Below are 15,964 nucleotides of genomic sequence, written 5' to 3' on the forward strand. Positions count from 1 at the left end.
AAATCTGAAAAACAAACACATGGAATTTGTGGGAGAAATTCAAACTCATTTTATTTGCTGGTGTACTGGATCTGGTGTCAAGACTTTGAATGATTTAAGGGAGTTGATAGTGTTGGAGAAATTTAAAAATTCAGTGCCACCTTGTATAGTTACTTATGTAACTGAGATTAAAGCTAGTTCATCTTATGACACTGCAGTTCTTGCTGATGAATTTGCTTTAATGCATAAAAATCAGTTTGAACAAGAGTTGCTCACTGAAATTAGATGAGAACCTGATTGTTTTGCATATAAGAGAGGGGAAGTTCTTGATTTTTCTAGAGGAAGAACATTGCGCTTGCCTAGAAAAACTGAATTAGATGCATGCAATTATTGCCAGGCTAAAGGCTTAAAGCCAAAGCTCAATATTTAGCTTGAGACTTCTGTTAGGAGGAAGAACACTTAGGTTTGCCATGTGAACCATTTGAAACTTTGTACTTGCTGAATATGCTAATATTCACATTAAGGGTACAGACAGCGTGATTGCGGATGCTCTATCACAAGTATAATGTGTGTTGCTGCGATGTTGTATTTTCAGTTTTTTTTCATCACCCAGTTCTCTCTCCATCCTATCTCTTCTCCTAGGCGCTGAGGTTGATGAGTATTATGAGAGGAGGAGATGAGTGGATTCTGGAAGATGCTGTGACATCGTTGTTAATTGGGAGCATATGTAGTGGAGATTTGTGTGTAGTTATGCTTTATTTGTGTTTTTTTTCGTGGGTGTACATTCCAGTTTAGTTTGGGGGGGGGGGGGGGGTTCTTTTGAGGTTTGTTTTTGTTTTGGGTGGTAATTCTGAGTGGGGGTACACTTCAGTATTCTGCAGCAGTCCTGGTTATGGGATTGTTGTGGATGCTGAGTTCAGTGTTCAAAAGCCGCCCCGAGCTCAGCAAGCCACTGAAGACTAGATAGAATCCCAGTTCTTTGAGAGCACATGTCAAATTTAATGGTCATTTAGTGTGATAGCACTGTGTTAATTTTATGGAAAACTATTTACCTCAGTATCTGGAGTTGACAGTTTGGACTCTTCAGTCCATCAGAAAGAAGCTTCACTCCAGAATCCTGCAGGTCATTGTTACTCAGGTCCAGCTCTCTCAGGACAGAGTTTGAGGACTGTAGAGCTGAAGACAATCTCTCACAGGAATGAGCGGTGAGATTACAGAACTGTAGCCTGTGTAGAGAACAAAACAAACAGCAAAATTAATGTGTATTAGGTAGGATTTATAATCTAAAGCACAGATGACTTGCAGAATCCTTGAATGGTGTAGTTTAGTTGAGGAAAAGCTAAAACCATCAAATGTATTCGGTGATTCAATTTAAGAAAGAATGTAAGACTATAAAAGAAAATTAAAGTCTTCCTTTAGATTATATAAGTGTAAAATGTTTCAATAATTCAACTCTTCATAAAGCATCAAACCAGGGTATATTACCAAATATTTTATGTGTAGTTTATTTGAATATTTTGTTGATTGTCACCACTGTTGAAGTTTGTATGACGAGTGTTCATATATTTTGATGTGTAATGTTTAAAAATGTTTACAAATGATGTTGTGTCTTTGAAAGGGAAACTGTAGTCACCTTGTCTCATTTTTAATGCATCACACTAATATTTTTTATCACAACAAATGATTTTCACATTTAATAGCACTACCACTGTTCTGTTTGCTTTATCATCAAACTACAAAACAGCACATGCTAAATTCATAAATGTGATCATGTTTTGAAAGTGGAGTGATTGTTGTCAGTGATTCTTACTGAGCTGATATGGATTCTTTAACCACAGGCAGCAGCTTCTGGAGAACTTCATCTGCTGTATTTTGTGCTCCAATAAAATGTTTTAGATCAAAAACATCCATCTTCTGTTCTGATGTTAGCAACACATAAACCAGAGCTGACCACTGTGAAGAGGAGAGTTCGGTTTTTCCTATTTGTCCAGATCTCAGATAACGCTGGATCTCCTGCATCAGTGAATCATCACCCAGTTCATTCAGACAGTGGAACAGATTGATGGATCTCTCTGGAGAGTGATTCTCCCTGATCATCTGCTTGATATACTGAACTGTTTCCTTTTTGTTGTAGGAGCAGCTTCCTGTCTGTGTCAGTAGTTCTCGTAAGAGAGTCTGATTGGACTCCAATGAGAGACCCAGAAGGAAACGCAGGAAAAGGTCCAGATGTCCATTCTTACTCTGTAAAGCCTTGTCCACAGCTGTCTGATGCAGCTCAGATAATGACACATGTTTTGATGAATTAACTTGAAACAAGAACAAAATCTTAGACAATCGAGTTTGTTTGCTTTGATCAAACACATTTCTGTTATATTTTGTACAGTAAATGTGTGCATATAGAGCTGCTAGTTGTTCCTGAAGGCTCAGATGAACAAAGCAGAAGACTTTCCCCTGATACAAGCCCAACTCCTCTCTGAAGATCTGAGTGCACAATCCTGAGTACACTGATGCTTCTGTCACATCAATGCCACACTCTCTCAGGTCTTCCTCATAGAAGATCAGGTTTCCTTTCACAAGCTGCTGAAAAGACAGTTTCCCCAGTTTGAGAATCATGTCTTCATCTTTCACTTTCTTCTGATAGTCCTTCTCATGTTTGATGTTGGTCTGAATGATCAGGAAGTGTGTGTACATTTGAGTGAGAGTCTTGGGAATCTCTCCTCTCTCTGCTTCACTCAACATCTTCTCTAGAACAGTGGCTGAGATCCAGCAGAACACTGGGATGTGGCACATGATGTGGAGGCTCCTTGATGACTTCAGGTGTGTGATGATTGTATTGGCCAGACTCTGATCACTGATTCTCTTCCTGAAGTATTCATCCTTCTGTGGCTCATTGAAGCCTCGTACCTCTGTCACTCGATGGACACACTCAGAGGGGACGAGATCAGCTGCTGCTGGTCTGGAGGTGATCCAGATGAGAGCAGAGGGAAGCAGATTCCCCACAATGAGGTTCATCAGCATCACGTCCACTGAGGCTGATTCAGATATATTACTCATTTTCACTTTGCTCTTAAAGTTCAGAGACAGACGACACTCATCCAGACCATCAAAGATGAACAGCACTTTATATTCATCACTGGATATTTCTATTTCTTTGGTTTCAGGGAAAAAGACATGAAGAAGATCCGAAAGACTGAGTGTTTTGTCCTTCATCAGGTTGAGCTCTCTGAAAGGAAGTGGAAATATGAGCTGGACGTTCTGATTCTCTTTCCCTTCAGCCCAGTCCAGGATGAACTTCTGCACAGAGACTGTTTTTCCAATGCCAGCGACTCCCTTTGTCAGCACAGTTCTGATGGGTTTGTCTTGTTCAGGTAAAGGTCTAAAGATGTCATTGCATTTGATTGGTGTGTCCTCTGTTGCTGTTCTCCTGGACTGTGTCTCAATCTGTCTCACCTCATGCTCATTATTGATCTCTCCACTTTCACTCTCTGTGATGTAGAGCTCAGTGTAGATCTCATTCAGGAGTGTTGTGTTTCCCTGCGCTGCTGTTCCTTCATTCAGACACTGAAACTTCCTCCTCAGGTTTGATCTAAATGAGTTGAGGCTGTAGGCTTTATGGCTGTAAAATAAAAATGCCACATTATTACATGGTTTAATAAGCACAATGCCTAGTTCTGTATCATATATTCAAATTCATATATCTGATATAGAAATGTTTTACCTGAGATCAGGCTGTGTATCTCCACTCTTTAAATGTATTGGCTGATCTATAGATGCATCACTCTTCATAGACTCTGGTTCTGATCTCTTCTGATGAACTGAGCTGAAACAGAGAGAGATTAATGTTAATACTTCAAATTACTGTATTCAACAACTCAATTCTTTGTCATTAAAGAAATAACTTTAATGTGTTTTACATTATGAAGTAAAGTTAAAAATATAAGAAGAATGTCCTATCTCTTGTAGAAAATACATGATAATATAGAATGTCATACTATAATCATGTTTTTATAGAAATGTTATACCAGAGGCCAGTCCATGTATCTTCACTCTTAAAATTCATTGGAAGAACCATAGACACATCACTCTTCATAGACACACAGCTGGGCTCTGGTTGTGATCTCTTCTGATTAACTGAGCTAAAACAGAACATCATTTATGATTACAATCATCCTTAGATAATATGCATAAAAAAAAAAAATAATAATACAAATTTTTAAAAAAATTATGAAAAGCACTCAAGAAGGTTTATTCTTTTCAATAAATGTTACACCAAAAAAACAGAAAAAAAAATCTGCAGACAGTCATTTCCTCTATAACATGAAAGGATATTTAATGAGTTCCTCAAAGTACCTGTGTTCTGGAAAATAATCTTCATTTCTGGATGTTTGTGTGTCGTCCATGATGGATTTGAACAGTTTGATCTCCACCTCTGACTCTAGACGGAAGTGACAAACAATCACAGAAACTAAAGTAATCAAACAGCTTTTATAACACATCTGAATGATCTTGAGCTGGAGAAATAGATCACCATCACTCAAATACATGAAGTTCACATCTAAACACAAATGATCTTTAGTCTTTTACACAATCACAGTCAGCATTAAACACACAAGAAACATTGTTCATTTTCTTTAGGTTGAAGAATATCATACATACTGATTCACAAAAATCCTACAGCTTTTCCATCGAGTAGATAAATTCCTGCCTAAACTTTTATAAACTAATCTATTACAGTTTTAAAGATATTTTGTCTGGTAAATGATCGATTCTGTCTGTTTAAAATGGCGAAACATCAGCTCTGAAGATTACTTTCACTTTCATTTATGACATGAGGTGTATTTATGACATGACGTGTCATGGGTTGCCAGATCCTGTAAAAATGTCCAGCACAAAACAGATTCAAAACCTGCCAAAAGGAATGAAGACTAGATCAATTTCAGTGTTGAAAGACTGTGGTTTTACCGTGGAATGGGGATATTGTTAAACTGTTGCTGAGGTCTTGATGTTTTACCCCCTGAAGGTTAAAGTTCCCTCTATTTTTGGGTTATTTTTGATTGGCCATTGTGTTAGTATTGTGGCACAGACCTGGCAACTATAAATGTCCAGTTATTATCCAGTATAATTAATAAAAATTTTTTTTAAAAAAAACAGACAGAGCCTTGCATATGAAAACATAAAACTTGTCTTTAAAATTATTTAAAAAGTTGATAAATGTTAAAAGATTATTTTTTTACCTTTTAAAGGGCATTTTTTAATCAGTAATTAAATGTATGCTTCATCTTTTATTTCAAATTCAATTAGAATAATAAGACACTATAACCAATCAAATTAAATTACACAGAAAGTTTATGATATTGTTTTAAATATTTTTTGAATATACAAATAAGAAATGTTTGGGGGAAAAATTATTTGACTTTTGAACATGAAACTATAGAGATGTTACAATAGTGGTTGTTTACAAACGCACAACGAAAAAGATTCAAGAGTCTTTTAATAAATCCACAGGCAAGGAAATCCACAAACTGGTAAACAGGAAGCAGAACCACACATATCACGAACAATACCAGACAAAACAGTGTAGGGAAAACACCCTAGGAAGTAAAATTAGCTCAAATGAAATAATTTATTAGGGAATTATAAAGAGTTGTTTGGATTACGACCGAGCAACTGATTCGTCCAGCGTTCATTTGCTCGAGCCGTAATAAGCTCTTGTAACGGATATAAATATCCAACAATCTTGAAAACACTGATTAAAGCCAGGTAACTTAAGATCGACAGTTTAAAACATTAAATTTTAGAATCACATAATACAAGACACTTTCTTTTAAAATCTACAAGAGATTTTATTTATTCTAACACAAACACACGCACATACACACACATACATTCATACGCGTTGCAGTAAGAAGGAAATGAGAAAGAGTTTTGAAAGAGAGAGAGAGAGATATGATTAACAGAATTCCTATCAATGCATTTCAAAGATCTGACCTGAACGAACCCTGAATCAATTTAAATGCACCAGTTCAGTTTTAATCTGGAGGTACTTGCTTGCGTTGACTTTAAATGTGAATATCCCTCGTTGGCGTGTAGAGAAGGGTTTTCCAAGTCGATGATTTGTCGCAGGGTCTTCAAGGTCCGTGTTGTGTTCGGTAGAATCCAATCACGTTTGAGCTTGCTGAAAAATTGAAGGTAAGTCTCTTTGTCGCTGGAGTTAAAGTTGAAGCGGCAGAAGTAGTTGGTTGAACTTTTGCGGCAAAACTTAGAACACAAGACTTTCAGCGGAAAAGAAAATTAAGTAAAAGAAAAGTGAGTGAAGGTTGGATGGCTTGAATGAGCGGCTTGTCTGTTCTTCTTGTTACTCCATTGTTCTTGGTACTTATCTTGACTTCTCTTACCAGAACTAACCAACTGGTTCACTATCTTGCAATATGACCATTTAAACTTAGTTGTTTGTCACACCTCAGAGGAGTTCAGGCCAATCAGACATTGTCCTGCTTCATGAGGGCTTTTCTCTGCCCCCAATAAAACATAGATGTCACATCCCGGTCTGTCTCTGCTTTAGCATAGTGCCATTTTAACATAATTTCTATTAACTGGAATATGATACATTTTAAACAGATTTCATTCAAGCCATAATTTAAGGTAGTTAAAAGATGTTTGATAAGTCCATTAAAATTGTTGGAACAATTTTGATGCAGTTTTATTTGTAGAACAGTCTCTTTGGCTTTTCTGTGAAGTAAGGAAATAAAAAGGGTCTGCATTGTCTCTCTGTTTCTTTGCTCTGGTGATCAAAGAATCTTTATCTTCTTGGGTGACCCTTTGGTATGTAATTTCTCCTGCTATCAGGAAGCATAGGGTGTCGTAAAAATAATCAGCATTGGTTCTCTCTGTAGACGAGCTGGAGCCGGAACCTTGATTCTGAATTAGAATTATGTTTTGAAAGAATCATCTGAATGATTAATTTGTCTGGTTCGTCCACGGTTCCTACATATCCCCCCTTTGTTCGGCGATGTGTTGAGATGAAGACATCGGTGGACACTGTAGAAAAATGGACAGAAGAAGCAGACACACACAAAGCAACAACAACACAACACCTCCATGATTGACCACTGTACTGGTGCAAGGCATTAGATTATCTGAGTACTGATGGATTAAGTTAAATTTTAGGGGTGTTATTCTACATTGTCTCAGTATGTTAATGCTTGGATCAAATTGTGTGATTAAATTGTTTGTTTTCTTCTCTTCTAAATTGTTTTAGGTTGAGACCGTTTTACCGTTTTTACCCTTCATTTTCTGGTGACATCATTTGTGGTGAAAATGATGTGACCCATTATGCATGGAGCTCTCTGGCTCACATTCAAATTTTAAGGTGGCTTTCAGACCTTAGGCATGGTGCATCAATCCTAATGTCATGACCTTGACCCTTATGGGGTAGACAGGTATTTTACCTTATAAAGAAGAAGGGAAGGAGAGGAAGAGGAAAACAAAACAGTTGAGTGTTTCCTGGTATGGCTAACACTACTGCGTGCATCTAAGGTGTCATGTATCATAGCTTAATGAGAGGTTTTCTACTTGTTGTGCAGATAGTTGCATGTTTCTTATGGTGAATGTAGCTAAGTCGATGTTGAGCTAGTTTCTGAAACTAATTTCTGTCTGTAGGAAGAGCATGTTGGTGAGTATGTTGATGTAGTGTAGTGTAATGTAATGTAGTGTAGTGCATGTATGGTCAGATCTGGTTCAGTCTGTCTTGCTCCCCCCTTTTCTTGAAGGGCTTAGATGAAGATTGGCTCTTTGCATCTTGGACTTGGGACGAGGGATCGTGCCTGATCTGATGGGAGTCAGTCCAGTGAGGCAGGAAGTTCTTTGGCAGAAAGTGGGAGGAAGTTTGACATGGCTGCGTTGAGCTGTGGTGCAAAACTTTGTCTCCTACGTTGCATTCCTTTTTTAACGCCTTCTGGTTGTGACAAACTGTCTGACCTTCTGTGCTTACTGTTGTTACTGTTGCACAAGCATGGTTCTTGAGATGGGAACTTGTTGGATTTATTGGTGGGTGATGAGTAACCAGAACTGTGTTTTCTGGTACCACTGAGTTTTCAGCTGTGTTTGGCTGCTTTGTTCTGTGTTGTTGTAGAAAAGGTGGCAGTCATTTCCATTTGGAAGGTGTATCAGGTGCTCACTGACCTTCCATTCCGTCTCTAGTCATAACGAGGGTGAATCCCCCTTGTGATCATCCCTATTTATGTTGTTTGCAAAGAACGCTGTCATTTGCCTCATCAGTTGTTCCATGTCTTCTGAGGTAGAACTGTCTTGTTCTTGGGCATACTCAGTGCTGTGTTTAACTGAATGATGCCGAGGTGGGTTCCGTCGTCGCTTACCCACAGTGGATGCATTTAAAGTTGTAGGTTGATGGACTTTGGCTGTCCAGTTAGGTTCCCAGATGTTTCTTGTTGGTGGGCTTCTGGAGAAGTGTGGCTGGTAGCATGACTTTTCCCAGTTGTCAGTGTAGAAGTGGCATGGGGGTCAAGTTCTCCGTGTTCTTTATGACAGACTGTGGCGTTGTCATGCCACTGGGAGTCTCGCAGTGCACGGCTTGGATCTTGGCTGACGGAGTTTGACATTGCTCAACGCTGCTGCCTGCCTGCTGTCTGACCTACGCTCGGAGCTTCGTGGAGTTTATCCTAAATCCTTCTCTTTATTCCTATTCACATAATATAACTTTCTTATTTTTCACTAGATTACTTAACCTATTGCATAGTATTACTAAACGGAACGATTTATTACTAGCAATCCACCAGCGTAATCACCTAGTGTTAGCCATAGCCTGCTAGCTACCGTCTACTTTCTTTTTTCCTCTAAACCAACCTTCCTTGTCGATTTAATGGCGGATTTATCAGATGTATGTTATTCTGATCTGTCCTCGCCAGATCGGGAAGCTGTGGAGACGTTGCTGCCCGGCATTCATCGATCCACCGCGAGGTACAGCGTCCCGCACATCACCCTTGCCCCAGGCACCGGCAAGCGACAGAGACATCCAGCCAGCGAGTCCCGTGTGCGTTGCAGTTTTTCGGACGGCGTTCATCAAACACACGGTCAGTCATGTCCGACGATTATCATGTGTATTAAATGCAACATGTACAGCTTAGCTCTTTCTGTCAGCAGTGAGCCTTACACATGTGATAAATGCTGGGATATTGTCAGGCTGACAGAGAGAATCTCAGAAGTAGAGACACGCATCCAAACTTTAATTGAGGATAGTGAGAATGAAAGGGCCTTAGATACTGCTTTGGATGCGACTAGCCTAGTAAACACTGCACATTCGGTTCCGGTTGTAGAAGCCACGCAGCAGGCTAACTGGGTGACTGTGAGGCGGCATAATGGCAAGAACAAACACCACTCTTCCGTTCCGATTAGAACATCAAACAGGTTCTCCCCACTCAGTGACGCACCCACTGAGAATCCTGTTGAAAGTGCCCTAGTTATTGGCGATTCTATTACACGGAACGTGAAAATAGAGACACCAGCCACCATAGTCACATGTTTGCCGGGGGCCAGAGCACCTGACATCAAAGCAAATTTAAAAGTGCTGGCTAATGCTAAACGTAAATATTCTAAAATCATTATCCACGTCGGCACAAATGATGTTCGACTTCGCCAGTCGGAGATCACTAAAATTAACATTAAAGAGGTGTGTGAACTCGCAAATTCAATGTCAGCAGAAGTAATTTGTTCTGGCCCTCTTCCTGTTCGTCGGAGTGATGAGATAGTTAGCAGGTTATCATCACTCAATGGCTGGCTGTCTAAGTGGTGTCCGCAGAATAATATAGGTTTCATAGACAATTGGAAAAGCTTTTGGGGCAGACCTGATCTGTTGAAAAGAGATGGTATTCATCCCTCCCGGGATGGTGCTGCTCTTCTATCTAGAAATTTGGCAAATAGTCTTAGAGCTGAAACATGACAAACCAGGGCCCAGATCAGGACGCAGACAAACTGGCTAAACCAACCGTCTGCTAGCCGCCTCACGTCACAGAACTCAAATAATTCACAGCACATAGAAACTCTTTCACCTAGATATTATCACATAGAGACTGTGTCTGTACCTCGAACTAGTAAATACAAAAAACTTCCGAAACCTTTTAAGGGTAAAAATTTAATTGATGTTCAAAAAATGAAAATCACAGATAAATCAGATAAACAAATGATAAAGCTTGGGTTACTGAATATTAGATCTATTTCTTCAAAAGCACTTATTGTAAATGAAATTATCACAGACAATAAACTAGACTTGCTGTGTTTGACAGAAACCTGGCTAAAACCAGACGATTACATTACTTTAAATGAATCTAGTCCTCAAGGTTATGATTATCGACACAATCCTCGACAGAAAGGCAAAGGGGGAGGTGTTGCTGTAATTTATAGTAATATATTCAGAATCATTCAAAAGAATTTCAAATATAATTCCTTTGAAGTGATGGTGCTTTATGTAACATTATGTAAGTTGACATTTGTGCTGGCTACTGTATACAGGCCACCAGGGCACCATAATGACTTTATCAAAGAATTTGCTGATTTTATATCAGAGTTAGTACTGGCTGCGGATAAAGTCCTTGTTGTTGGTGATTTTAATATCCATGTAGATAATAATAAAGACGCATTTGGATTGGCATTTGCAGACATTTTAAACTCTATTGGAGTTAGACAACACGTGTCAGGACCCACTCATTGTCGTAATCATACCTTAGATCTAATACTGTCGCATGGAATTGATATTGATGCTGTTGAAATTCTACAGCAGAGCGATGATATATCAGATCATTATTTAGTCTCGTGTATAATACAATTAGCCAAGGCTACAAAACCACCACCCAGCCATAAATATTGTAGAACCATCACGTCTACCACTAAAGATTGCTTTATAAATAATCTCCCCGAGCAGTTTCATCGCCTTAGTATACCTGACAACTTAGAAGAACTCGATGCTGCAACAGAAACTATTGGCTCTCTCTTTTCCAGCACATTAGATGCAGTCGCTCCTTTACGTCTAAAGAAGATTAAGGAAACTAATCCAACGCCGTGGTATGATAAGCACACTCGGGCTCTAAAACGAGCTGTTAGAAAAACTGAACGTAGTTGGAAGAAAACAAAACTAGAAGTTTTTCGCCTTTCGTGGAAAGAAAAAATGATTGAGTACAGAACGGCTATAAGAAATGCTAGATCTACTTATTTTTCAAATCTCTTAATAGAAAACAAACATAATCCTAGGTATTTATTTGACACAGTGGCTAAATTAACTAGAAACAGATATTCAACTGCTGACGTTTCCATAGAGCACAGCAGTAATGACTTTATGAACTTCTTGTCTTCTTCATGTATGTTAGACCCAATGCCGACTAAACTACTGAAAGAAATGCTTCCAGAGGTCGTAGGTCCACTTCTTGATATAATTAATTCATCCTTAACACTAGGATACGTGCCAAAAACCTTTAAGCAGGCTATTATTAAACCTCTTATTAAAAAACCTCAACTAGATCCGAGAGATTTAGTAAATTACAGGCCAATCTCGAATCTACCTTTTCTGTCAAAGATACTAGAAAAGGCAGTTTCAACACAACTGTGCTCCTTTTTAGAAAGAAATGGAATCTGTGAGGATTTCCAGTCAGGATTTAGACCATACCATAGTACTGAGACTGCTCTCGTTAGAGTTACAAACGATCTACTCTTATCATCCGATCGTGGCTGTATTTCTCTATTAGTGTTATTAGATCTCAGTGCTGCTTTTGACACTATCGATCACAACATTCTTTTAAAAAGACTTGAAAACTATATTGGCATTAGTGGAATTGCTTTGGCATGGTTCAAATCGTACTTATCTGACCGTTATCAGTCTGTAGTAGTTAATGAAGAGATGTCGTATCGATCACAAGTTCAATATGGAGTACCACAAGGCTCAGTACTAGGACCGTTGCTTTTCACTCTGTACATGCTGCCCTTAGGAGAGATAATTAGGAAGCATGGTGTTAGTTTTCACTGCTACGCTGATGATACTCAGCTCTATATTTCCTCGCGCCCTGACGAAACCTACAAATTCACAAAACTAACAGAATGCATAGCTGACATTAAAAACTGGATGACAAGAAATTTCTTATTATTAAATTCAGAAAAAACTGATATCCTAATCTTTGGACCAAAAACTTCCTCACGAAAAAACCTTGAATACTCTCTAACACTTGACGGGTGCTCCATTAAACCTTCGTCCTCAGTTAGGAACCTGGGTGTGCTCTTCGATACCAATCTTTCATTTGAAAGTCATGTTTCTAGTATCTGTAAAACCACCTTCTTCCATCTAAAAAATATATCTAAATTACGACATATGCTCTCAATGACAAATGCGGAATAGTTGGTTCATGCATTCATGACCTCAAGACTAGATTATTGTAACGCTCTACTGGGTGGTTGTTCTGCTCGGCTTTTAAACAGACTACAGTTGGTCCAAAATGCGGCAGCTAGAGTTCTTACTAGAACCAGAAAGTATGACCATATTAGCCCAGTTCTGTCAACATTACATTGGCTCCCTATTAAACATCGTATAGATTTTAAAATCTTGCTACTTACTTATAAAGCTCTAAATGGTTTAGCTCCCCAGTACCTAAGTGAGCTCTTAATGCATTATAGTCCTTCACGTTTATTGCGATCTCAGAATTCAGGCCAGTTGATAATACCCAGAATATCAAAATCAACTGAAGGCGGCAGATCCTTTTCCTATTTAGCACCTAAACTCTGGAACAATCTTCCTAGCATTGTTCGGGAAGCAGACACACTCTGTCAGTTTAAATCTAGACTAAAAACACATCTCTTTGCTCTTGCATACACATAACACATTATCAATACATTAACATTTTTCAAATCCGTTAAAGGATTGTTACGCTGCAATAATTAGGTCGGCCGGAACCGAGAACATTTCCTATAACACTAGATATACCTGTACATCAGAATAAGAATGGCATCTACGCTAATATCTGTCTCTCTGCTTATCCTGAGGTTTGCCGGGTGCTGGATCCAGGCCGTATCCAGATCAGATGGAGAACCTGTGTCTGGACCTGACTACAACGTAGCCCAGGAGACAATGGGCCTACAGATCCAGTTCTGGCTGCATCTATAATTCAGATTTTTAATCCCCGTATCCGCTTACATATATTTATATATAATCTATTTTTAATCTCTATAATAAAAATGTATAATTCAGATTTTGATCTCCATATCCATTTACATATATTATATATATCTTCCAAGGGGTTTTTTCCCTCCTAGGACTTTTTTCCCAGTGTTAGCACGCTGGGTTTTTCTCCTAGGGGGTTTTTTCCACCCCTGGGAGTCAGCCGACATTGGCTTAATGTAGCACCATCTTGTATATGTTACATATTACCACGCTTGTTTGTACAGCTTATTTTTAACCACTTCCCTTTTTTCTGTGCTTCTAATATGTAAAGCTGCTTTGAAACAATTACCAATTGTAAAAGCGCTATATAAATAAATTTGACTTGACTTGACTTGATTGTGGCCATTTTCAAACCTTTCTTTGAGGTCATCTTCTGTTTGATGTAGGCCTTGTGTGTCAAGTCACGTAGCTGTTGGATTGTCATGGTGCTTGGGCAGGCCATGATGCCAAGATGGTGACTTAGCCCCGGGTGCAGGTTTCTCAGGAAGAGGGTTTTGAAGTTCACATCCTCTTCAAGTTCAGGTTCGTGATGTGCACCTAAGTAGGCTTGTTGGAAACGGTTGTAGTAAGCTTGGGGAGTCTCTTGTCGACCTTGTTTGGTTTCCAAGGCGACTAACAGTCCATGTTCAGACTCTGGGTCTGTAAATTCTTTGATCAGCGACTCATGTAATAGCTGGTAGTTGTGCTTAACGTGAACAGGTTGTCGATCTAAGAAGCTTCGTACCTCTGGGCTGGATGTGGACCTGAGGAGATACAACCTGTCTCTGTCAGTCACATTAGGTCTCACCTCTAGGTGGAAGTCAATATCTCGGAGGTAAGTCTGGATGTTGTGGTTCTCCATGGAGTTCGGGTTGAACTGTGTGATGTTCTTAGCCAGCTTGTCAAGGTCTTTAAGGGTCATTTCGTGTGCAACTTTGGGGTCTGCATGGATAAGCTCTCTTTGGTTGACAGGGAAGAATTCTGTAGTGAAGGCCAGTGATGTTGTGGTTTGTGGCCATTCACTTCTTCCGTTGTATGGCAGTTCTTGGATGGGGGGCTCTGTTCTGCTCAGCAGTGGTGATGCTGAGGGAGGCCCCTCCCTTCTTGACTCTGATTCCTGTTTGTGAACATGCTTAAGTTCATTTCTGTAGAGCTTGCCGCTGGCATCGTCTAGTTGTTGGTTCAGATGGTCAATTTCAATGCTGATTCTTTTCAAATGGTCTTCCAGAGCATTAATTTTAAAGTTCTTATCTTTAATGTCAGAATTAGCATTTTGTAGTTGGTTTACTAGGTGCCTTTGGACAGTCTTTAACTCTTGTTTGTCGCATTCAGCAACTGCCAGGGCTTCTTGGAGCTTGTCAACTTGTTCCTTTGTTTCTTGCTCCGCAAGTTTGTCTTGAGCTTTCACCTTGTGCTGGTCTGTGCAGCGTTTAATGTGCATTAGCTCTCTCAGGAACTCAGTGGTCTGACACTTGAAGTCGTCCTGGACTTTCACTTCCAGCTTGTCTATGCGGCTCTGGGCACATGTCAGCTCCTCCTGTAGGTGGGTGATGTGCTTGTCGCTTAGTTTCAGCTGGGCTGTGAAGGCAATGCTTAGAGAATTGGTTATCTTGCCTAGTTCAGTGTGGTCTTGGTTCTGGCTTGAATCATGTGTTGGGAATCTTCTCAGAATTCTGATTATTATTAAAAATAATAACAGTTCAATTGTCTTTGGCATGAGGCAGTTTGTAATGCCGCTGAGCCAGGCGTCCACATCTTGGGCAGTGGGGTTTTCCGTCTGCGACATGTTGGCACGCTGGGGAGAAGAGACTGACACAGATCTGTGTGGGGTGCAAGCCTATATGTGGTGGAACAGCTAAGTGTCGTTTCAGTGAATGTACACCAATAGTGAAGTGTGGCTACGTGTTGGTCTCAGTGTGTAGACAGGTAGGCTAGTGAGGAGAAGGCTTTGTCGCTCAGCTGAATAAGAGAGAGAAAGAGAAAAAGTTAAAACAAATTTCAATAGATTAAATATTTCCAATAAATATTTTCTATTAATGAAAAGCTGTTTCTAAAATAAAGAAAAGAAAATATATATATTATTGTTTATGTTCGCAAGGACAATAATACAATAATAATGCTGATACCTCTTTTCTTAGTTTGACAGGATTGACACCACACACCTTCAGTTGAACAGCTTACCAGAGATGCTGTTAAGGCAACGGTTGCTCAACACTTGTCTCTGTTAAATGTTCTTGGAGTAAATGTCAAAATTTAAATTGCGTTTACAAATGCAGGGAGTATGGAGAACCCAAAAGGGTTTGATTAAAATCAAATACCTAATGAATTGTTTCTTTGGAAAGATTGTGTTTCTCTTTCTTTAGAAGTGATTGATGGTTCGTCCAAGCTTGATCCCTATAAATGTGAAGAATAGGATGGAAGAAAGCAGGAGAGAACAGGAAAGACGTGAGGAAAAGGAAAGGAGGAGGAAGGAGACCAGATCCACAAATGGCTCTGAAGCCTTTGTCTAATTACGAGGATATAATTGGTAGTTGATGAACAACTAACACATGAGAATAAAAATGTTAGTAAAGAGAGGGTTGTCTCTGATTGGTTTGAAACTCGTAAAAAGATATCAGAGTCTCCTGTTGACCCTTGTGAAAAAGAAGTGCACTTAATTGTATTGAAAGTGTACTTTTTGTGTACTTCAAATCTTAAAAGTATACTTTTTAAAAAGTGCACTTGCAGATAATATAATATAATTAAAATTAAAGGCCACTTAATTGTACTTAAAAAGAATATACTTTAATGACA

General features: G+C 39.2%; 1 protein-coding gene across 1 annotated transcript in view; it reads right to left on the reverse strand.

Annotated features, from left to right (window-relative positions):
- LOC125269676 (NLR family CARD domain-containing protein 3-like) overlaps positions 1 to 4,786 on the reverse strand; it is a 55,107-nt gene extending 50,321 nt beyond the window's left edge. The window contains exons 1-6 of the mRNA XM_048192612.1: positions 4,636 to 4,786; positions 4,330 to 4,414; positions 4,002 to 4,115; positions 3,698 to 3,799; positions 1,790 to 3,595; positions 1,032 to 1,205 (exon numbers count right to left, since the gene is read on the reverse strand). Of these exons, the coding sequence (XP_048048569.1) occupies positions 1,032 to 1,205; positions 1,790 to 3,595; positions 3,698 to 3,799; positions 4,002 to 4,115; positions 4,330 to 4,379 (2,246 nt within the window). The 5' untranslated portion in view covers positions 4,380 to 4,414; positions 4,636 to 4,786. The remainder of the gene's footprint in view (positions 1 to 1,031; positions 1,206 to 1,789; positions 3,596 to 3,697; positions 3,800 to 4,001; positions 4,116 to 4,329; positions 4,415 to 4,635) is intronic.
- Positions 4,787 to 15,964: the final 11,178 nt, after the last annotated feature.

Source organism: Megalobrama amblycephala, linkage group LG6 (genome assembly GCF_018812025.1).
Source record: "Megalobrama amblycephala isolate DHTTF-2021 linkage group LG6, ASM1881202v1, whole genome shotgun sequence".
In the NCBI taxonomy this organism is placed as follows: Eukaryota; Metazoa; Chordata; class Actinopteri; order Cypriniformes; family Xenocyprididae; genus Megalobrama; species Megalobrama amblycephala.